Source organism: Artemia sp. Qi Xiang Cuo, unplaced genomic scaffold, assembly GCF_049724085.1.
Source record: "Artemia sp. Qi Xiang Cuo unplaced genomic scaffold, ASM4972408v1 HiC_scaffold_3062, whole genome shotgun sequence".
NCBI lineage: Eukaryota > Metazoa > Arthropoda > Branchiopoda > Anostraca > Artemiidae > Artemia > Artemia sp. Qi Xiang Cuo.
Window position 1 is genome coordinate 431,039 of NW_028300457.1, and position 23,979 is coordinate 455,017.

Here is a 23,979-nt window from a genome sequence, read left to right on the forward strand (position 1 = left end):
GGGGGGGGGAAGTAGAGAGGGAGGTGCTACTCCGAACAGGACCACGTGGTTTATGGTTTTCTCACTGAGAATAAAAAAACAGGAACTTTCTCACTTGAAAAAACAGGAATTTTCTCACTTTGATGGATGTTTTCTTGGACGGTTATGTGTGTTGGCCAATTTATTTGATGTTTTTCATGGATGTCAACAGCAGTTCATGTCTGTTTTATGGTTTTTGTCAGTGATAATTTTAAAAACAGTAACTTTCTCACTTTGATAGATTTAGACAGCAATTTATGTCTGTTTTATTGTTTTTGTCAGTGATAATTTGAAAAACAACGACGAGTATAGCACTTTATAGATGTTTTAAGGCTTTTGTCCGTGAGAATGGAAAAAAATGTATTTTATCCCATTAATGAATGTCAACAGCAATTTATGTCTGTGACCTAAAGTCAGTCAATAATCAAATTGTTTCCGGGCAAAGTTTAATAATGTCTGACAGGTACTGTCAATCATTAATCAAATTGTTTCCAGGCGAAGTTTAATAAGGTCTGACAGGTGATGTCAAGATTAATTGATATGTCACGAAAGGGGAATTAATTTGTTGTTTCTAAGGGGAATTATTGATTCACGAAAGGGGAATTAATTTGTTGTTTCCAAAGAGAATTGTTCCCAAGCGAATGTTTATTAATATCTTTGGAGTTCTTTCAAGAGAATTGTTTCCGGGTGAATGTTTTGATCTTAGCAATGAAGAGATTGATTCACGAAAGGGTTTCCAAATAATTTCAAATGTGACAGCGCAGAGATGCCAAAAACAAAGGGGCCACGCAGAAATTACGTTTAGGAATTATTTGGCCGAAACCGTTTTAGACATTTTAGGGAATTATTTCGGCGAAACAGTTAGAGACATTTTAAAAGATGATTTTAGAAGAGGTTTTAGAAAAAGATTTGAGGGAGAAACTCCGTGGTCGTTAAAATACACAAGTTCCATTTGAACAGTGTCATGAGGTCCCCTACCACAACCCCAATGGGTCCTCATACCCCACGGGTCCTCATACCCCACCCCAACCCCGAAGGAGGCCCCCAGACCTCAAAGATCCCCCAGGCTCCCAAAGGGTCCCTGGACCCCCAATGTTATGTTATGTTATGTTATGTTATGCTATGTTATGTTATGTTATGTTATGTTATACTATATTATGTTATGTTATGCTATGCTATGCTATGTTATGTTATGTTATGTTGTGCTATGTTATGCTATGTTATGTTATGTTATGTTATGCTAAATTATGATATGTTATGTTATGTTATATTATGCTATGTTATGTTATGTTATGCTATGTTATGTTATGTTATGCTATGTTATGTTATGTTATATTATGTTATGTTATGCTTGGTTATGTTTCGTTATGTTAGGTTATGTTATGTTATACTAGATTAGGTTAGGTTAGGTTATGTTATGTTATGTTATGTTATGCTATGTTATGTTATGTTATGTTATGCTATGTTATGCTATGTTATGTTATGCTATGTTATGTTATGTTATGTTATGCTATGTTATGTTATGCTATGCTATGTTATGCTATGCTATGTTATGTTATGTTATGTTATGCTCTGTTGTGTTATGTTATGCTATGTTATGTTATGTTATGTTATGTTATGTTATACCTTTCAAAAGACATTTCAGAGCAAGTTCCTTTCCTAATGTCCCATCTAAACATGGTTTACTTTGTCACAGTTACATTTTCTTGATTTTTCAAAGTTTATTTTGAATTTCTTTCATTGAAATGCAAGGGTTAGAATATTTCAGTAGTGTTTTGTTGTGGTTTAACTTGTGACAGTTACATTCTCTTGATTTTTCAATGTTCATTTTGAATTTCTTTCGTTGAAATGCATGAGTTGGAATATTTCAGTAGTGTTTTGTCGTAGTTTACCCTGTCACAGTTACATTCTCTTGATTTTTAAAAGTTCATTTCGAATTTCTTTCATTGAAATGCAAGAGAGTTAAAAGTTTAGAGTTTTTTAGCTTAGAGTCTTAGCTTAGAGTTTTTGTTAGAGTTCTAGTTTAGTTTAGTTTTAGTTAAGAGTTTAGAGTTTTTAGCTTAGAGTCTTAGCTTAGAGTTTTATTCAGAGTTCTAGTTTGGTTTAGTTTAGATACAGTTCGGAATTTAGAGTTTTAGCTTAGAGTCATAGCTTAGAAGTTTACTTAAAGTTGTAGTTTGTTTAAGTTTTAGTTAGGAGTTTTGAATTTTAGCTTAGAGTCTTAGCTCAGAGTTTTTTGTTAGAGTTTTAGTTTAGTTTAGTTTTAGTTAAGAGTTTCGAGTCTCAGCTTAGAGTCTTAGCTTAGAGTTTTTGTTAGATTTCTATTGTAGTTTATATTAAGTTAAGAGTTTGGATTTTTACATTAGAGAATTAGATTAGAGTTTTAGTTTAGTTTTAGTTAAGAGTTTAGAGTTTTTTAGCTTAGAATTTTAGCTTAGAGTTTTTGTTAGAGTTCTAGTTTAGTTTGATTTTAGTTAAGAGTTTGATTTTTCACCTTTGAGTTTCAGTTAGAGTTCTAGCTTAGTTTAGTTTTAGTTAAGAGTTTGGTGTTTTACCTTAGAGTCTTAGCTTAGAGTTTTAGTTAGAGTTCTAGTTTAGTTTAGTTTTAGTTAAGATATTGGAATTTTAGCTTAGAGTCTTAGCTTAGAGTTTTTGTTAGAGCTCTAGTTTATTTTAGTTTTAGTTAAGAGTTTAGAGTTTTTAGCTTAGAGTCTTAGCTTAGAGTTTTTGTTGAAGTTCTAGTTTAGTTTAGTTTTAGTTAATAGTTTAGAGTTTTAGCGTAGAGTCTTAGCATAAAGTTTTTGTTAGAGTTGAAGTTTAGTTTAGTAATAGTTGAGAGTTTAGAGTTTTAGCTTAGAGTTTTTGTTAGAGTTCTACTTTAGTTTAGATATAGTTAAGAGTTTGGAGTTTTACTTTAGAGACTTAGCTTAGAGTTTTAGTTTAGTTTAGTTTTAGTTAAGAGTTTGGTGTTTTACCATAGCGTCTTAGCTTAGAGTTTTAGTTAGAGTTCTAGTTTAGTTTAGTTTTAGTTAAGAGTCTAGAATTTTAGCTTAGAGTCTCAGCTTATAGTTTTTGTTAGAGCTCTAGTTTATTTTAGTTTTAGTTAAGAGTTTAGAGTTTTTAGCTTAGAGTCTTAGCTTAGAGTTTTTGTTGAAGTTCTAGTTTAGTTTAGTTTTAGTTAATAGTTTAGAGTTTTAGCGTGGAGTCTTAGCTTAAAGTTTTTTTTAGAGTTGAAGTTTAGTTTAGTAATAGTTGAGAGTTTGAAGCTTTAGCTTAGAGATTTTGTTAGAGTTCTACTTTAGTTTAGATATAGTTAAGAGTTTGGAGTTTTACCTTAGAGACGTAGATTAGAGTTTTAGTTTAGTTTAGTTTTGGTTAAGAGTTTAGAGTTTTTAGCTTAGGGTTTTAGCTTAGAGTATTTGTTGAAGTTCTGGTTTAGTTTAGTTTTAGTTAATAGTTTAGACTTTTAGCGTAGAGTCTTAGCTTAAAGTTTTTTGTTAGAGTTAAAGTTTAGTTTAGTAATAGTTGAGAGTTTGGTGTTTTAGCTTAGAGTTTTTGTTAGAGTTCTAGTTGAGTTTAGTTTTAGTTAAGAGTTTAGAGTTTTTAGCTTAGAGTCTTAGCTTATTGTTTTTGTTGAAGTTCTAGTTTAGTTTAGTTTTAAGAGTTTGGAGTTTTAGCTTAGAGTCTTAGCTTAGAGTTTTTTAGAGTTCTAGTTTAGTTTAATTTTATTTCAGAGTTTGGTGTTTTACCTTAGAGTCATAGCTTAGAGTTTTAGTTAGAGTTCTAGTTTAGTTTAGTTTTAATTAAGAGTTTAGAATTTTAGCTTAGAGTCTTAGCTTAGAGTTTTTGTTAGAGTTATAGTTTAGTAAAGTTATAGTAAGGAGTTTAGAGTTTTTAGCTTAGAGTCTTAGCTTATTGTTTTTGTTGAAGTTCTAGTTTAGTTTGGTTTTAGTTAAGAGTTTAGAGTTTTAGCTTAGAGTCTTTGCTTAGAGTTTTTGTTAAAGTTGAAGTTTAGTTTAGTAATACTTAAGAGTTTAGAGTTTTACATTAGAGTCTTAGCTTAGAGTTTTTGTTAGAGTTCTAGTTTAGTTTAGATATAGTTAAGAGTTTGATGTTTTAACTTTGAGTTTAAGTTAGAGTTTTAATTAGGTTTTAGTTAAGAGTTTGGTGTTTTACCACAGAGTCTTAGCTTAGAGTTTTAGTTAGAGTTCTAGCTTAGTTTAGTTTTAGTTAAGAGTTTAGAAATTTAGTTTATAGTCTTAGAATAGAGTTTTAGTTAGAGTTCTAGTTTAGTTTAGTTTTGGTTAAGATTTTAGTGTTTACCTTATAGTTTTAGCTTAGAGTTGTTGTTAGAGTTAAAGTTTAATTTAGTTACAGTAAAGAATTTAGAGTTTTAGCTTAGAGTTTTACTTAAAGTTGAAGTTTAGTTTAGTAATAGTTAAGAGTTTCGAGTTTTAGCTTAGAGTCCTAGCTTAGAGTTTTTGTTAGAGTTCTAGTTTAGTTTAGTTTTAGTTAAGAGTTTAGAGTTTTACCTTAAAGTCTTAGCTAAAGTTTTAGTAAGAGTTCTAGTTTAGTTTAGTTTTAGTTAATAGTTTAGATTTTTAGCTTAGAGTCATAGCTTAGAGTTTTAGTTAAAGTTATAGTTTAGTAAAGTTATAGTAAAGAGTTTAGAGTGTTACCTTGGAGTCATAGCTTAGAGTTTTTGTTAGAGTTCTAGTTTAGTTTAATTTTAGTTAAGAGTTTGATGATTTACCATTGAGTTTCAGTTAGAGTTCTAGTTTAGTTTACTTTTAGTTAAGAGTTTGGAGTTTTACCATAAAATCTTAGCTTAGAGTTTTAGTTAGAGTTCTAGTTTAGTTTAGTTTTAGGTAAGAGTTTAGAAATTTAGCTTAGAGTCTTAGCCTAGAGTTTTTGTTAGAGTTCTAGTTTATTTTAGTTTTAGTTAAGAGTTTAGAGTTTTTAGCTTAGAGTCTTAGCTTAGAGTTTTTGTTGAAGTTCTAGTTTAGTTTAGTTTTAGTTAATAGTTTAGAGTTTTATATTAGAGTCTTAGCTTAGAGTTTCTGTTAGAGTTGAACTTTAGTTTAGTAATAGTTAAGATTTTAGAGTTTTAGCTTAGAGTCCTAGCTTAGAGTTTTTATTAGATTTATAGTTTAGTTTAGATATAGTTATGTGCTGAGAGTCTTAAATTAGAGACTTTGCTTAGAGGTTTAGTTTAGGTTGGTTATAGTTTATAGCTTCGAGTTTTTTAGCTTAGAGTCTTAGCTTAGAGTTTTTGTTAGAGTTCTAGTTTAGTTTAGTTTTAGTTAAGAGGTTGGTGTTTTACCTTAGAGTCATAGCTTAGAGTTTTATTTAGAGTTTTAGTTTAGTTTAGTTTTAGTTAAGAGTTTAGAATTTTAGATTAGAGTCTTAGCCTAGAGTTTTTGTTAGAGTTCTAGTTTAGTTAAGTTTTAGTCAAGAGTTTAGAGTTTTTAGCTTAGAGTTTATGTTGAAGCTCTACTCTAGTTTAGTTTTAGTTAAGAGTTTTTAGTTTTAGCTTAGAGTCTTAGCTTAGAGTTTTAGTTAGAGTTAAAGTTTAGTTTAGCTACATTTAAGAATTTAAATTTTTAGCTTAGAGTCGTAGATTAGAGTTTTACTTAAAGTTATAGCTTGGTTAAGGTTTATTTAAGAGTTTCGAGTTTTATCTGAGTATTAGCTTAGAGTTTTTGTTAGAGTCCTAGTTTAGTTTAGTTTTAGTTAAAAGTTTAAAGTTTTACCTTGGAGTCATAGCTTAGAGTTTTTGTTAGAATTCTAGTTTAGTTTAATTTTAGTTAAGAGTTTGATGTTTTACCTTTGAGTTTCAGTTAGAGTTCTAGTTTAGTTTACTGTTACTTAAGAGTTTGGTGTTTTACCATAAAATCTTAGCTTAGAGTTTTAGTTAGTGTTCTAGTTTAGTTTAGTTTTAGGTCAGATTTTAGAATTTTATCTTAGATTATTACCCTAGAGTTTTAGTTAGAGTTCTAGTTTATTTTAGTATTAGTTAAGAGTTTAGAGTTTTTAGATTAGAGTCTTAGCTTAGAGTTTTTGTTGAAGCTCTAGTCTAGTTTAGTTAAGAGTTTTTAGTTTTAGCTTAGAGTCTTAGCTTAGAGCTTTTGTTAGAGTTTTAGTTTAGTTTAGTTTTAGTTAAGAGTTTAGAGTTTTAGCTTAGAGTCTTAGCTTAGAATTTTTGTTAGAGTTGAAGTTTAGTTTAGTTATAGTTAAGAATTTAGAGTTTTTAGCTTAGATTCGTAGTTTAGAGTTTGTGTTAGAGTTCTAGTTTAGTTCATTTAAGAGTTTAGAGTTTTATCATAGGATCATAGCTTAGAGTCTTTGTAGAATTAGAAGTTTAGTTTAGTCATAGTTGAGGATTTAGAGGTTTTAGCTTAGAGTCTTAGCTTAGAGTTTTAATTATAGTTATAGTTTATTATGGGTTTAGCTAATATTTTATAGTTTTATCTTAGAGTCTTAGCTTAGAGTTCTTGTTGAAGTTCTAGTTTAGTTTAGTTAAGAGTTTAGAGTTCTACTATAGAGTCTTAGCTTACAGTTTTACTTAGAGTTGAAGTTTAGTTTAGTTATAGTTAAGGGTTTAGAGTTTTAGCTAGGAGTCTTAGCTTAGAGTTTTAGTTAGAGTTCTAGCTTGGTTTAGTTTTAGTTAAGAGTTTAGAGTTTTACATTAAAGTCAAAGCTTAGAGTTTAGTTAGAGTTCTAGTGTAGTTTTAGTTAAGAGTTTTGAGTTTTACCTTAAAGTTTTAGATTAGAGTTTTAGTTAGGGTTGAAGTTTCGTATAGTTTAGTTATAGTTAAGAGTTTATAGTTTTAGCTTAGAGTCTTAGCTTAGAGTTTTAGTTAGAGTTATTGTTTAGTTTAGTTTTAGTTAAGAGTTATAGATTAGAGGATTAGCCTAGAATCTTAGCTTAGAGATTTAGAGTTGAAGTTTAGTATGAACTAGCATAACTACAAATTCCACAAAATTGCATAGAAATACCATAACCATAGGTTAGATTAGGTTAGGTTAGAGGTTAGGTTTCTCCACGTTTAAGTTAGGTTATATTAGGTTAGCTTATCATGAGCGCTCAAGATAAGCTAACCTAATCTAACCTAACTTAAACGTGGAGAAACCTAACCTATGACCTAACCTAATCTAACCTATGGTTATGGTATTTCTATGCAATTTTGTGGAATTTGTAGTTATGCTAGTTTAGAGTAAACTTCAACTCTAACTAAATCTCTAAGCTAAGATTCTAGGCTAAACCTCTAAGCTCTAACTATTAACTAAAACTAAACTAAACAATAACTCTAACTAAAACTCTAAGCTAAGACTCTAAGCTAAAACTATAAACTCTTAAATATAACTAAACTTTACGAAACTTCAACCCTAACTAAAACTCTAATCTAAAACTTTAAGGTAAAACTCAAAACTCTTAACTAAAACTACACTAGAACTGTAACTAAACTCTAAGCTTTGACTTTAAGGTAAAACTCTAAACTCTTAACTAAAACTAAACCAAGCTAGAACTCTAACTAAAACTCTAAGCTAAGACTCCAAGCTAAAACTCTAAACCCTTATCTATAACTAAACTAAACTTCAACTCTAAGTAAAACTGTAAGCTAAGACTCTATAGTAGAACTCTAAACTCTTAACTAAACTAAATTAGAACTTCAACAAAAAATCTAAGCTAAGACTCTGAGATAAAACTCTAAACTCTTAACTAAGACTAAACTAAACTAGAACTCTAATTAAAACTCTAAGCTAAGACTCTAAGCTAAAAAATCTAAATTCTTAACTATGACTAAACTAAACTTCAACTTCAACAAAAACTCTAAGCTATGACTCTATGATAAACCTGTAAACTCTTAACTAAACTAAACTAAAACACTAACAAAAACTCTAAACTACGACTCTAAGCTAAAAAATCTAAACTCTTAACTATAACTAAACTAAACTTCAACTCTAACTATAACTCTAAGCTAAGACTCTAAGCTAGAACTCTAAACTCTTAACTAAAACTAAACTAAACTAAAACTCTAACAAAAGCTCTAAGCTAAGAATCTAAGCTAAAACTAAAAACTCTTAACTAAACTAGACTAGAGCTTCAACATAAACTCTAAGCTATGACTCTAAGCTAAAAACTCTAAACTCTTAACTAAAACTTAACTAAACTAGAATTCTAACAAAAACTCTAAGCTAAGACTCTAAGCTAAAACTCTAAACTCTTAACTAAAACTAAACTAAACTAAATCTCTAACTAAAACTCTAAGCTATGACTCTATGGTAAAACACCAACCTCTTAACTAAAACTAAACTAAACTAGAACTCTAACAAAAACTCTTAGCTAAAACTCCAAGCTAAAAAACTCTAAACTCTTAACTAAAACTAAACTAAACTAAAACTCTAAGCTAAGTCTCGAGGGTAAAACTCCAAACACTTATCTATATCTAAACTAAACTAGAACTCTAACAAAAACTCTAAGCTAGGACTCTAAGCTAAAACTCTAAAATCTTAACTATTACTAAACTAAACTTCAACTCTAACAAAACTCTAAGCTAAGACTCTAAGCTAAAACTCTAAACTATTAAATAAAACTAAACTAGAACTTCAACAAAAACTCTATGCTAAGACTCTAAGCTAAAAACTCTAGACTTTTAACTAAAACTAAAATAAACTAGAACTCTAACAAAAACTCTATGCTAAGACTCTATGCTAAATTTCTAAACTCTTAACTAAAACTAAACTAAACTAGAACTCTAACTAAAACTCTAAGATAAGACTCTTTGGTAAAACACCAAACTCTTAACTAAAAGTAAACTAAACTAGAACTCTAACTGAAACTCAAAGGTAAAACATCAAACTCTTAACTAAAATTAAACTAAACTAGAACTCTAACAAAAACTCTAAGCTATGACTCTAAGGTAAAACTCTAAACTTTTAACTAAAACTAAGCTAAACTAGGACTCTAACAAAAACTCTAAGCTAAGACTCAGCTAAAACTCGAAACTCTTAAATAAACCTTAACCAAACTATAACTTTAATTAAAACTCTAAGCTATGACTCTAAGCTAAAACTCTAAATTCTTAACTGTAACTAAACTAAACTTTAACTCTAACTAAAACTCTAAGCTAAGACTCTAAGCTAAAACTAAAAACTCTTAACTAAAACTAAACTAGACTAGAGCTTCAATATAAACTCTAAGCTAAGACTCTAAGCTAAAAACTCTAAACTCTTAACTAAAACTAAACTAAACTAGAACTCTAACTAAAACTCTAAGCTAAGACTATAAGGTAAAATTCTAAACTCGTAACTAAAACTTAACTAAACTAAAACTTTGAATAAAACTCTAGGATAAGTCTCTAAGGTAAAACACCAACTCTTAACTAAAACTAAACTAGAACTCTAACAAAAACTCTAAGCTAAGACTATAAGCTAAAAAACTCGAAACTCTTAACTAAAACTAACCTAAACTAAAACTCTAAGCTAAGTCTCGAAGGTAAAACTCCCAACACTTAACTATATCTAAACTAAACTAGAACTCTAACAAAAACTCTAAGCTAGGACTCTAAGCTAAAACTCTAAAATCTTAACTATTACTTAACTAAACTTCAACTCTAATAGAAACTATAAGCTAAGACTCTAAGCTAAAACTCTAAACTATTAACTAAAACTAAACTAAAATAAAACTTCAACAATAACTCTAAGCTAAAACTCTAAGCTAAAAACTCTAAACTCTTAACTAAAACTAAACTAGAACTCTAACTAAAACTCTACGGTAAAACTCTAAGCTAAAATTCTAAACTCTTAACTAAAACTAAACTAAACTAGAACTCTAACTAAAACTCTAAGCTAAGATTTTATGGTAAAAATCCAAACTCTTAACTAAAAGTAAACTAAACTAGAATTCTAACTGAAACTCAAAGGTAAAACATCAAACTCTTAACTAAAATTAAACTAAACCAGAACTCTAACTAAAACTTTAATCTATGACTCTAAGGTAACACTCTAAACTCCTAACTATATAACTTTACTAAACTATAACTTTAACTAAAACTCTAAGCTGCGATTCTAAGATAAAACTCTAATTTATTAACTATAAATAAACTAAACTAAAACACATACTAAAACTTTATCTAAGACTTTAAGGTAAAACTCTAAACTCTTAACTAAAACTAAACTAAACTAGAACTCTAACAAAAACTCTAAGCTAGGACTCTAAGCTAAAACTCGAAACTCTTAACTATTACTAAACTAAACTACAACTTTAAGTAAAACTCTAAGCTAACACTCTAAGCTAAAACTCTAAATTACTTAACTGTAACTAAACTAAACTTTAACTCTAACTAAAACTCTAAGCTAAGACTCTATGGTAAAAACTCTAAACTCTTAACTAAAACTAAACTAAACTAGAACTCTAACTAAAACTCTAAGCTAAGACTCTAAGCTAAATTTCTAAACTCTTAACTAAAACTAAACTAAACTAGAACTCTAACTAAAACTCTAAGCTAAGACTCTATGGTAAAACACTAAACTCTTAACTAAAACTAAACTAAAACTCTAACTTAAACTGAAAGGTAAAAAATCAAACTCTTAACTATAACTAAACTAAACTAGAACTCTAACAAAAACTCTAATCTAAGACTCTAATGTAAAACTCTTAAGTATTAATAAACTAAAATTCAACTTTAAAAAACACTCTAATCCATGAATTTATTCTAAAACTCTAAACTCTTAACTAAAACTAAACAAAACTAGAACCGAAACCAAAACACTAAGCTCAAACTCTAAGATAAAACTCTATACTCTTTACTATAACTTTACTAAACTATAACTTTAAAAAAAACTCTAAGCTAAGACTCTAAGCCAAAATTCTAAACTCTTAATTAAGACTAAACTAAACTAGAACTCTAACTAAAACTCTAAGCTATGACTCTAAGGTGAAACACCAAACTCTTAACTAAAACTAAACTAAACTAGAACTCTAAAAAACTCTAAGCTAAGACTCTAAGCTAAAACTCTAAACTTTTAACTAAAACTAAACTAAACTAGAACTTCAACAAAAACAATAAGCTAAGACTCTAAGCTAAAAACTCTAAACTCTTAACTAAAACTAAACTAAACTAGAACTCTAACAAAAACTCTAAGCTAAAACACCAAACCCTCAACTATTACTAAACTAAACTTCAACTCTAACAAAAACTTTAAGCTAAGACTCTACGCTAAAACTCTAAACTATTAACTAAAACTAAACTAAACTAGAACTTCGACAAAAACTCTAAGCTAAAAACTCTTAACTAAAACTAAAATAAACTAGAGCTCTAACAAAAACTCTTAAGCTAAGACTCTAAGGTAAAATTCCAAACTCTTAACTAAAACCAAACTAAACTAGAACTCTAACTAAAACTCTAAACTAAGACTCTAAGGTAAAATACCAAACTCTTAATTAAAACTAAACTAAACTAGAACTCTAACTGAAACACAAAGGTGAAAAATCAAACTCTTAACTAAAATTACACTAAACTAGAACTCTAACAAAAACTCTAAGCTAAGACTCTAAGCTAAAAAAAACTCTAACTCTTAACTAAAACTAAACTAAAACTATAAGCTAAGTCTCTAAGGTAAAACTCCAAACTCTTAACTTTATGTAAACTAAACTAGAACTCTAACAAAAACTCTAAGCTGAGACTCTAAGCTAAAACTCTAAACTCTTAACTAAAACTAAACTAAACTGGAACTCTAACTAAAACTCTAAGCTATGACTCTAAGGTAAAACACCATACTCTTAACTAAAACTAAACCAAACTAGAACCCTAAAAAAACTCTAAGCTAAGACTCTAAGCTAAAAAACTCTAAACTCTTAACTAAATCTAAACTAAACTAAAAATTCTAAGCTAAGTCTCTAAGGTAAAACTCCAAACTCTTAACTATATCTAAACTAAAGTAGAACTCTAACAAAAACTCTAAGCTAAAACACAAATCTCTCAACTATTAATAAACTAAACTTCAACTCTAAAAAAACCTCTAATCTAAAACCAATATAAAACTCTAAAATCTTTAATAAAGCTAAACTAAACTAGAACTTAAACAAAAACTCTAAGCTAAGAATCTAAGATAAAAACTCTAAACTCTTGACTAAAACTAAAATAAACTAGAACTCTAACAAAAACTCTAAGCTAAGACTCCAAGCTAAAATTATAAACTCTTAACTAAAACTAAACTAAACTAGAACTCTAACTAAAACTCGAAGCTAAGACTCTATGGTAAAACACCAAACTCTTAACTAAAGCTAAACTAAACTAAAACTCTATGCAAAGTCTCTAATGTAAAACTCCAAACTCTTAACTATATCTAAACTAAAGTAGAACTCTAACAAAAACTCTAAGCTAAAGCTTTAAACTCTCAACTATTACTAAACTAAACTTCAACTCTAAAAAAAACTTTAAGCTAAGACTCTACGCTAAAACTCTAAACTATTAACTAAAACTAAACTAAACTAGAACTTCAACAAAAACTCTAAGCTAAGACTCTAAGCTAAAAACTCTAAACTCTTAACTAAAACTAAAATAAACTAGGGCTCTAACAAAAGCTCTAAGCTAAGACTCTAAGCTAAAATTCTAAACTCTTAACTAAAACTAAACTAAACTAGAACTCTAACTAAAACTCTAAGCTAAGACTCTAAGGTAAAACACCAAACTCTTAACTAAAGCTAAACTAAACTAGAACTCTAACAGAAACTCAAAGGTGAAAAATCAAACTCTTAACTAAAATCAAACTAAACTAGAACTCTAACAAAAACTCTAAGCTAAGAATCTAAGGTAAAAAACTCTAACTCTTAACTAAAACTAAACTAAAACTCTATGCTAGGTCTCTAAGGTAAAACTCCAAACTCTTAACTATATCTAGAATAAACTAGAACTCTAACAAAAACTCTAAGCTAAGACTAAGCTGAGACTCGAAACTATTAACTAAAACTAAAATAAACTAAAACTCTAACAACAACTCAAAGCGAATACTCTAAGCTAAAACTCGAAACTCTTAACTAAAACTTAAACAAACTACAACTTTAAGTAAACTTCTAAGCTATGACTCAAAGCTAAAACTCTAAATTCCGAACTGTATCTAAACTAAACCAAACTAGAACTCTGAATAAAACTCTAAGCTAAGACTCTAAGCTAAAAACTCTAAACTCTTAACTAAAACTAAACTAAACTAGAACTCTAACAAAAACTCTAAGCTAAGACTCTAAGCTAAAAAACTCTAAACTTTTAACTCTCTTGCATTTCAATGAAAGAAATTCGAAATGAACTTTTAAAAATCAAGAGAATGTAACTGTGACAAGGTAAACTACGACAAAACACTACTGAAATATTCCAACTCTTGCATTTCAACGAAAGAAATTCAAAATGAACTTTGAAAAATCAAGAGAATGTAACTGTGACAAAGTGAACCATGTTTAGAAGGGACATTAAGAAAGGACCTTGCTCTGAAATGTCTTTTGAAAGGTATAACATAACATAACATAACATAACATGACATAGCATAACATAATATAACATAGCATAACATAACATAACAAAACATAGCATAACATAGCATAGCATAACATAACATAGCATAACATAACATAACATAACATAGCATAACATAACATAACATAGCATAACATAGCATAACATAACATAACATAACATAGCATAACATAACATAACATAACATAGAATAACGTAACATAACATAACATATCATAACATAACGTAGCATAGTATAGCGTAACATAGCATAACTTAGCATAACATAAAATAGCATAACATAGCATAACATATCAAAACATGGCATATCATAACATAACATTGCATAGCATAACATAACATAACCTAGAATTGTTTAACATAACACAGCATAGCATAGCATAAGATAGCATAACATAGCATAACATAGCCTAACATAACATAACATAGCATAACATAACATAAAATAACATAATATAATCATAACATGACATAACATAATATAGCATAACATAACATAAACATATCATACCATAACATTGGGGGTCCGGGGACCCTTTGGGAGCCTGGGGGATCTTTGAGGTCCGGGGGCTTCCTTCGGGGTTGGGGGGGGGTATGAGGACCCGTGGGGTTTGAGGACCCATTGGGGTTGGGGTAGGGGACCTCATGACACTGTTCAAATGGAACTTGTGTATTATAACGACCACAGAGTTTCACCCTCAAATCTTTTTCTAAAACCTCTTCTAAAATTATCTTTTAAAATGTCTCTAACTGTTTCGCCGAAATAATTCCCTAAAATGTCTAAAACAGTTTCGCCCAAATAATCCCTATACGTAATTTCAGCGTGGCCCCTTTGTTTTTGGCATCTCTGCGCTGCCACATTTGAAATTATTTGGAAACCCTTTCGTGAATCAATCTCTTCATTGCTAAGATCAAAACATTCACCCGGAAACAATTCTCTTGAAAGAACTCCAAAGATATTAATAAACATTCACTTGGGAACAATTCTCTTTGGAAACAACAAATTAATTCCCCTTTCGTGAATCAATAATTCCCCTTAGAAACAACAAATTAATTCCCCTTTCGTGACATATCAATCAATCTTGACATCACCTGTCAGACATAAATAAACTTCGCCTGGAAACAATTTGATTAATGATTGACAGTACCTGTCCGACATTATTAAACTTTGCCCGGAAACAATTTGTTTATTGACTGACTTTAGGTCACAGACATAAATTGCTGTTGACATTCATTAATGGGAGAAAATACATGTTTTTCCATTCTCAGGGACAAAAACCATAAAACATCAATAAATTGCTGTACTCGTCGTTGTTTTTCAAATTCTCACTGACAAAAAACAAAAAACAGAAATAAATTGCTGTTGACATCCATTAAAGTGAGAAAGTTCCTGTTTTTCAAATTCTCACTGACAAAAACCATAAAACAGACATGAACTGCTGTTGACATCCATGAAAAACATCAAATAAATTGACCAACACACATAACCGTCCAAGAAAACATCCATCAAAGTGAGAAAATTCCTGTTTTTTCAAGTGAGAAAGTTCCTGTTTTTTCATTCTCAGTGAGAAAACCATAAACCACGTGGTCCTGTTCGAAGTAGCACCTCCCTCTCTACTGGGGGGGGACAATAAAGGGTTCATATCCCGATAGTCTTCGACCATGGGCTATATAACACTATTTTCAAAAAATTATTGAGGGGGGGGGGGTAACTGTCCTCTCCCCCCTTTCCCTTCTCAAACGACGCCCCTGCTTTTGGTTTCACTTCTGAAGTAGAAAAGCTTGGAAGTACAAAACGATATCATCATTGTAATAGTTATTGTCCAAATTCCTTAACTGGAGGTTTTCAAGAACACCTCCCGTACGTTCCTCCTCCAAGCCCCCTTATTGACTACCCAATTAAGGTACACACACCAGGGCCGTTGTACCTGCCGGGAGTGTGACTCCCTTAAACTGCGGGGATCAGGTAGCGAGAAACTACGCTTCCTTCGCTTATTAGCACGCCCACGGACTGAGTTTTGGACTATTCTTTGGCATCCGAGTGCAATGTCGGAGAAAATCGATAAAGGTGAAAAGCTTATTATCAATCCGGTACTGAACTTTTTAACACGTGTCATGAATGATGGACTGAAAATAGAGGTGATCACGGCAACTGCCTTGAGTTTTTTCACTCTTGAGCAAATTATTGAAGCTAAAGCTGTACTGCATAAGGAGCTAAAAATCGAGACCCGGCTGATTAAGCATAGTAAGAAGGAGGATGAGAACGTAATAGATATGTGCAGATGGTTTAACCAAGCTGCAAATCGCGATAAAAAGCTGATTCCTACCTTTGTGATCCTAACGCCATGCTCTGTTCCTACTGTCGGGGAATCCACCTCAGCGACAGCTATCTGTCGGCTCAACGAAAACAAGCGTAAGGTCGATGGACTATACGAAATGGCACAAAATCGGCCACGGACTTGGAAACCGAGCGACCCCGCGGAGGAGCCCCCCCCCTCCGGCCCAGTTACGCTGTTGTCCTCAAAAACTTACCTGACAACTTAAATACACCTAGTGCGCGAAAGGAATTTATTGACCAGGTATGTCCGAACAGCGAGGACATAAGTGAGCTTCGTAAACTGAAGGGTGAATGGAAACTAGTGGTGAAATCTAAGAAAACTGCTGATACAATTGCCTCAACACTGAAAAGTGATAAATATGATGTTACTGCGTCCGTACGCTCACCGAGCTATATTGGTGTACTCAAGCGCGTCCCTGAAGACCTGAATGAGCAGTCATTGCACGAACTTATCCCCCGTGCTACAAAAGTTATGCAATGTGGATCCTCTCGTGCGTTCAAAGTTTATTTTGAGTCGCGACACGAGCTCGAAATCTTCGTCCGCAACTCCATTAAAGTGCACTACGAAAAACTACCCGCCGAAGTATTCGTGTTCACTCCAAGACGATGATACTCGTGTCATACAGTCGGTCATTTAGCATCCGAGTGCACCAATCAGCCCAAATGTTCCAGATGTGGATACGTAGAACATACATCTGATCGTCTCAATCCCTGTAAACAACCGCTTTTTTTGCATAAGCTGCAACACTAGTGGACATTCTTGCTACAGCGTCCGTTGCTCGGCAAATAAACCTGCAAACGCAGACTCAAAAGCTAATAGGCTTGCCCGTGCTACTCAATGAACATTTTATCTTGGAATATGAATGGGAATTTCGCAGAAAGGCACACAATATTTTGTGAAATGCTAAAAAGCAATCAAATTGTGTGTATCCAAGAGCACTTTGCTCTTCCTATTTCTGTAGGTCAACTGGACATTTTCCGTGCTAATAACATGTATGTTGTTCCTGCAGTCAGAAAAAAGGACCAAGGAAGGCCCTCCGGGGGACTCGTGACGTATATTAATAATGATGTTGAATCAAAGTTGTTTTTTTCAACGCAAAACATTCTAGCGGTTCAAGTGTGTAATTTTGTTGTTGTGAACGTATACATGCCAACCGACTATCGTGATGACGCATCTCATTCCGAATTTTCGCTAAGTTTACGTAAATTAGCTGAATGTCTCAGCAAAATCCGATTAGAAAGATTGTCTTGTGTAATATTAGGTGATTCTAACTGTCCCATGAGTGCTGACTTTACTGATACTCACGCGCTTTTTACCGGTGATCGTGAAAGTATGGTATATGGTCTCCTAGATGATGCATTTACCATTAAAAAAAAACAACTAAATTTTACATACATAAACAACACAGAAAGTACTTCTAATTTAGACCATGTTATTTGCTCTAAAGACCTACTCCCTACTTCAGTATGGGTGTCTGACACTACTTTTACTTCTGACCATTTTTCAATAGAACTGCAAATCACACCTCCAGCTACACAATCTGAGCATCCACACCAAAATAACTCAGCAAAAACTACAAAAAAATGGACACAAATACGGGATTGGAATAATGTTAATACGTCGGTTTACACGGAAGTTTCGGATGAAATTTTAGCTAAAATTAAAATCCCATTTAACCTTCTGATCCAGTCACGACGAATTGAACTGAAAGAGGCCTGACTTGAACTTGATATATATGCCACCCAAATTACACACGCTCTTCGCTCAGCTGATGAAGCTGCTGTTCCCATAAAGAAAATTAAGACCGGTACGCAAGTTTCAGGTTGGTCGCAAAATGCTGGCCTAGTTGATGCATGCAACCAGGCAAAATTTTTGCTTTCTGTTTGGAAGGAGTGTGGACGGCCGAGAATGGGGGTTGTGAATGCCGTTAGACTACTTACAAAAAGAGAGTTTGGAAAACAATTGGCTCTCCACCTGTCTAATGTAAGTGCTAAGTCTTCTGAAGATGCTCTACGAAATCCTGACCTTATGCTGAAGACTCTTTCAGAAAGAAAGCTGACTTTTGCTGCATCTTCAATTTCACTTGAATCTTGGAGAACTTATTACGAACAAGAGTTTAAATCCCCCTGTCCGACTCTTAGCGCAAAATACAAGGCAGAGCTGCATAATTTCCTATCAAGCACCGACCGTTCTGACGTTACTGTGTCGGTATCCGAGGTTCAGAACGTGCTCCGTCGCATTAAAAAGAAAAAGTCATGTGGTGCTGATGGAATTTCTGCTCTTCATTTAAAAAACCCATCTTCAATGCTCATTCAGCACCTTGCCCTGCTTTTTCAGATGATTTTTGTGCAAGGTGTGGTTCCCAGTAATTTTTGCATAGGGTCCCTTACCCCTGTGCCAAAAAAGGGGAAACCCCTGGAAGAATGTACGTCTTTTCGACCCATTACTATATCAACAACTTTTTGCAAAATTTTTGAGCTACTTATAATTAAAGAAATAAATGAGAAATGTTACGCACCACCCTCCCAATTTGGCTTTCAACCTGGTCTTGGTTGTGGCCATGCGTTAAGCATCGTGGCTTCTGTCCTTATTGACGCTGAAAGCTCAGGCGAGTCGGTCGCGATTGGTATTCATGATGTCAAGCGTGCGTTTGATTCCCTTATCCACGACCAAATTATTCTAGAAATGGGAAAGAGAGGCGTCCAACGAGATGTCTTAATGCCATTAAAGGACATGTATGAAAACCTCCAGGCACAAATAAAAGTTGTTTAGCCAGAGAAGAATATAAGTGAAATTTACCCAACCGTCCCAGTACGAAAAGGTACCCGGCAAGGTGCTCCTACTTCTGCCCCGGCTTTTAATAACAGTGTTCTTCTAGCACAGGAAAATTAACAAATAACGTGTGTTCTGGATGGTATTGACCTTTCTCTTCTTTGTTATGCTGACGATATTTTAAATATGAGCCGGAATATTGGTGGTATTGAATGCAATTTTGCTATTTTTCAAAAGCAATATGCTGCGATAGGCCTAGAATTTAACGCTGCAAAATCAGAGTTATTACTGTTTAATTGGCCCGAAAACCAAGTCCCGCCTACCATAGACCTTGGACAGACAAGTATTAAGCCAGCAGATCACATCATTTATCTTGGACTACCGATTGGTAAAACGCTGAGACACACACGACAGCTATTAATTCAACATCTAGAAAAGCGTACCGGTTTTGCATACAGCAGATTGGTTGCAACGAAGTTCAGCTTCAACCGGTTTATCCTTGCTCGGCTGTATACTGCACTAGCATTGCCCCATTTTTTATACTTGAGCCCTTTTTGGCGAACATTTCCATGCACTACTAAACAGAAACTTCGAGCAATATTTTTTAAATATGCTAAGTACCTTTTAAGACTCCCCCCCTGGACACGTAACACATACCTCATTAATAGGTATAAACTGGCAGATCCCACTCTCATAATTGAAAACCAGATTTCCCGTTTTAACAGTAAAATTGGTAACCACCCCTGGCATAGTTTACTCAAGCAGTAGTCAAGTGTAGAAGTGTTTCGTATTTCTTGTCAGTTTAGTGTTTTTCTCGTTTGTATCCGTTTAAGTATTATTTGTCCCTTTTTTTTTATCTTTATTGTACTCTGTCTTGTGTTTTTGTAACGACGGGTTATAAATAAATAATAATAATAATAATAATAATAATATATCTGATTAGATTATTAAAGGTGGGGTTCTGGTAGTACAACCTTAGACTTCAAATAGTGTCTTTTGCTCGAATTCTGATTGTTTGTGTTTTTTTTTCAATCACAGTTTTTTCGCCTTCTATATGATCATTATCAGATAATTTAACTGTTTTTGTAAATGTGATGAACTCATTTTTTAAAATATGTCCCGGGAAGGTATTTTGTCTAGCATTCAAAAGGGAATAGAGGTTTTCCAGTTCATGGTTTGAAACGACATTCTTCGTATATCACTGAATCCATACCCCAGAGAATGGTGTAATTCTGTCAAAATCCTAGGGAGGGGAGGGGGGCTCAAATTTGATGTCAATTTTTCCAAATCATGTGAAAATCACAGAGAAAACTTAAAAAAAAACATACAGCGATATTAAAGGTAAAGATGTACTGAAGAAAACTGACCTGTTTCAGTGGATGCTTGAATTATGCAGGCTTATCTTAGTTTTGACCCCATTTTGCAGAAACTGAATTTCAGCTAGGGGGAGACTGGGGTGTGGGGGAGGCAGTTGCTCCCTCTGCCCCATAGGAAAATACGCCCCTGACCCTAGCCCCTTACGACTTAGTGGCTGGAGAAGTGTAATGTCGATACATATATGTGGTTCTAGAACCACTACCCCGGCCCCTCCCCCCTAAAAAAAAGGTCCCCCCCGACACCCCAAAGGCCTGATTTCAAACTGTTTTTGAATTTCTTTCGTTGAAATGCAAGAGTTGGAATATTTCAGTAGTGTATGGTTATGGTATACCTTGTCACAGCTACATTTTCTTGATTTTTCAAAGTTCATTTTGAATTTCTTTATTTGAAAAGCAAGAGTTGTAATATTTCAGTTGGGTTTGTTTGTTTTTTACCTTGTCACAGTTACATTTTCTTGATTTTTCAATTTTCATTTGAATTTCTAACGTTTAGGAGCAATAGTTGTACTATTACGCTAGTGTTTCCTTATGTATTAACTTGAAAAAGTTACATCTTCTTGATTTTTCATAGTTGATTTTGAATTTCTTTCGTTGAAATGCAAGAGTTGGACTCTTTCTGAACTGGCTACTTATGGTTTACCTTGTCACAGTTACATTTTCTTGATTTTTCAAAGTTCAATTTGAATATCTATCGTTGAAATGCAAGAGTTGGACTATATGAGTAGTGTTTGTATATGGTTGACCTTGTCACAGTTACATTTTCTTGATTTTTCAAAATTCAGTTTGAATTTCTTTCGTTGAAAAGCAAGAGTTGGACTATTTCAGTAGTGGTTTATCGTGGTTTACCTTGTCACAGCTACATTTTCTTGATTTTTCAAAGTTCATTTTGAATTTCTTTCATTGAAATGCAAGAGTAGGAATATATCAGTAGTGTTTGGTTGTGGTTTACCTTGTCACAGTTACATTTTTCTTGATTTTATAAAGGTCATTTTGAAGGTATGATGTTGCCATTTAAGATAGGAATTCTAGCTCTAGTCGTTGGTTGCGGTTCACCATGTCATAACTGGATCTGCATAATTTGTCAAACTTAATTTTTGATTGACTTACGTTTATAAATGAGAGTATGAATCTATAACCTGTGGTGTGTAATGGTACAAATTCTCACTGCGACATTTTCTTGATTTTTCAAAGTTCATTTTGAATTTCTTTCGTTGAAATGCAAGAGTTGGAATATTTCAGTAGTGTTTGGTTGTGGTTTACCTTGTCACAGTTACATTTTCTTGATTTTTCAAAGTTCATTTTGAATTTCTTTCGTTGAAATGCAAGAGTTGGAATATTTCAGTAGTGTTTGGTTGTGGTTTACCTTGTCACAGTTACATTTTCTTGATTTTTCAAAGTTCATTTTGAATTTCTTTCGTTGAAATGCAAGAGTTGGAATATTTCAGTAGTGTTTGGTTGTGGTTTACCTTGTCACAGTTACATTTTCTTGATTTTTCAAAGTTCATTTTGATTTTCTTTCGTTGAAATGCAAGAGTTGGAATATTTCAGTAGTGTTTGATTGTGGTTTACCTTGTCACACTTACATTGTCCTGATTTGTCAAATTTAAATTTGATTTTTGGTCAGGCAAATGCAAGAGTTTGTCTAGGTCTCGAGTTTTTGATTGGTGTTGTCATTGTCACAGGTACTTTCTAATTAGATTTTTATGTTCTTTCGGAATTTTAGTCATGTGAATGCAAGAGATGGAATATTTAAGTAGTGTTGGGTTGTTGTTTACATCGTAAAAGTTACATTATATAAATTCTTCAGTTAACTATTTTATTATCTTTAGTTTTTGATCAATAGATGTTCTATGTACGTATAATTAGCGTGTGGTTTACCACATCAAAGTTACATTTACTTGATTGTTAAAAGCTCATATTGAAATTTTATAGTATAAGAGTAATAGTAATACTATTTAAGAGGATATAGTTTCTGGGTTAAATAGACACATTTTCAATTTCTTGAACCATGTCACAGTTACATTTTCTTGATATTTCAAAGTTCATTTTGAATTTATTTCATTGAAATGCACGAGTTGGAATATTTCATTAGTGTTTGGTTGTTGTTTAACTTGTCAAATTTACATTTTCATGATTTTTCAAATTTTATTTTGAATTTCTTTCATTTAAATGCAAGATTTGGAACATTTCAGTAGTGTTTGGATGTGGTTTACCTTGTCACAGTTACATTTTCTTGATTTTTCAACGTTCATTTTGAATTTCTTTATTTGAAATGCAAGAGTTGGAATATTTCAGTAGTGTTTGGTTGTGGTTTACCTTGTCACAGTTACATTTTCATGATTTTTCAAAGTTCATTTTGAATTTCTTTCTTTGAAATGCTAGAGTTTGAATATTTCAGTTTATTTTGGTTATGGTTTACCGTTTAACTTTTACTTTATATAGATTTTTCAATGTTCATTTTTAATTTCTTCGTTTGAAATGCAAGAGTTGGAATACTTCAGAATTGGTATGGTTTACATAATCAAACTCACATTTAATTGTTTTTTTTATGTTTAATTTGATTTTCTGACACTTTCATTTAAGAGTTGGAATATTTCAGCAGTGTTTGGTTGTGGTTTACCTTGTCACAGTTACATTTTCTTGATTTTTCAAAGTTCATTTTGAATTTCATTCGTTGAAATGCATGAGGTTGAATATTTAAGTAGTGTTTGGTTGTTGTTTACCTTGTCAGAGTTACATTTTCATGATTTGTCAAAGTTCATTTTGAATTTTTTCGTTGAAATGCAAGAGTTGAAATATTTCAGCAGTGTTTTGTTGTGGTTTAAATTGTCACAGTTACTTTTTCATGATTTATCAAAGTTCATTTTGAATTTCTTTCGTTGAAATGCAAGATTTAGAATATTCCAGTAGTGTTTGTTAGTGGTTTACCTTATCAAAGATACATTTTCATGATTTTTGAAAGCTTATTTTTAATTTCTTTTTTTGTAATGCAAGAATTGGACTATTGCAGTAGAGTGTGGTTGTGGTTTAACTTGTCACAGTTACATTTTCTCGATTTTTAAAAGTTAATTTTGAATTTCTTTCGTTGAAATGCAAGAGTTGTAATATTTCAGTAGTGTTTGGTTGTGGTTTAACTTGTCAATGTTACATTTTCTTGATTTTTCAAAGGTCTTTTTTAATTTCTGTAGTTGAAAAGCATGAGATTGACTATTTCACTAGCTTTCGCATGTTGTTTAAATTGACACAGTTAAATTTTATTTATTTTTCAAAGTTCAATTTGAATTTCTGTCGTTGAAAAGCAAGAGTTGGAATATTTAAGTAGTGTTTGCTTGTGGTTTGCCTTATCAAAGTTACATTTTCTTTATTTTTCAATGTTCATTTGAGTTTATTTCGTTGAAATGCAAGAGTTGGAATATTTCAGTAGTGTCTGGTTATGGTTTAACTTGTCGCAGTTACATTTTCTTGATTTTTCGAAGTTAATTTTGAATTTAATTCGTTGAAATGCAAGAGTTGGAATATTTCAAAAGTGTTTGATTGTGGTTTACCGTGTCACAGGTACATTTTCTTGATTTTTAATAGTTAATTTTGAAATTCTTTCGTTGATATGCAAGAGTTGGAATATTTCAGTAGTGTTTGGTCGTGGTTTACCTTGTAACAGGCACATTTTAGTGTTTTTTCAAATTTCATTTTGAATTTATTTCTTTTAATTGATCGAGTTGTAATATTTAAGTAGTGTGTGGTTATGGTTTAACTTTTCAGAGTTACAATTTCTAGATTTTTCAAATTTCATTTTGAATTTCTTTCATTGAAATGAAAGAGTTGGAATATTTAAGTAGTGTTTGGTTATGATTTACATTGTCACAGTTACATTTTCTTGATTTTTCAAAGTTCATTTCGAATTTATTTAGTTGAAATGCAAGAGTTGGAATATTTCAGTAGTGT

General features: G+C 31.9%; 1 protein-coding gene across 1 annotated transcript in view; it reads left to right on the top strand.

Moving 5' to 3' along the window:
* Window positions 1-16,498, top strand: part of LOC148938641 (tRNA (adenine(58)-N(1))-methyltransferase non-catalytic subunit TRM6-like) — a 42,239-nt gene extending 25,741 nt beyond the window's left edge. Inside the window, exon 5 of the mRNA XM_089107645.1 lies at window positions 16,105-16,498. Coding sequence (XP_088963771.1) covers window positions 16,105-16,498 — 394 coding nt within the window. The remainder of the gene's footprint in view (window positions 1-16,104) is intronic.
* Window positions 16,499-23,979: the final 7,481 nt, after the last annotated feature.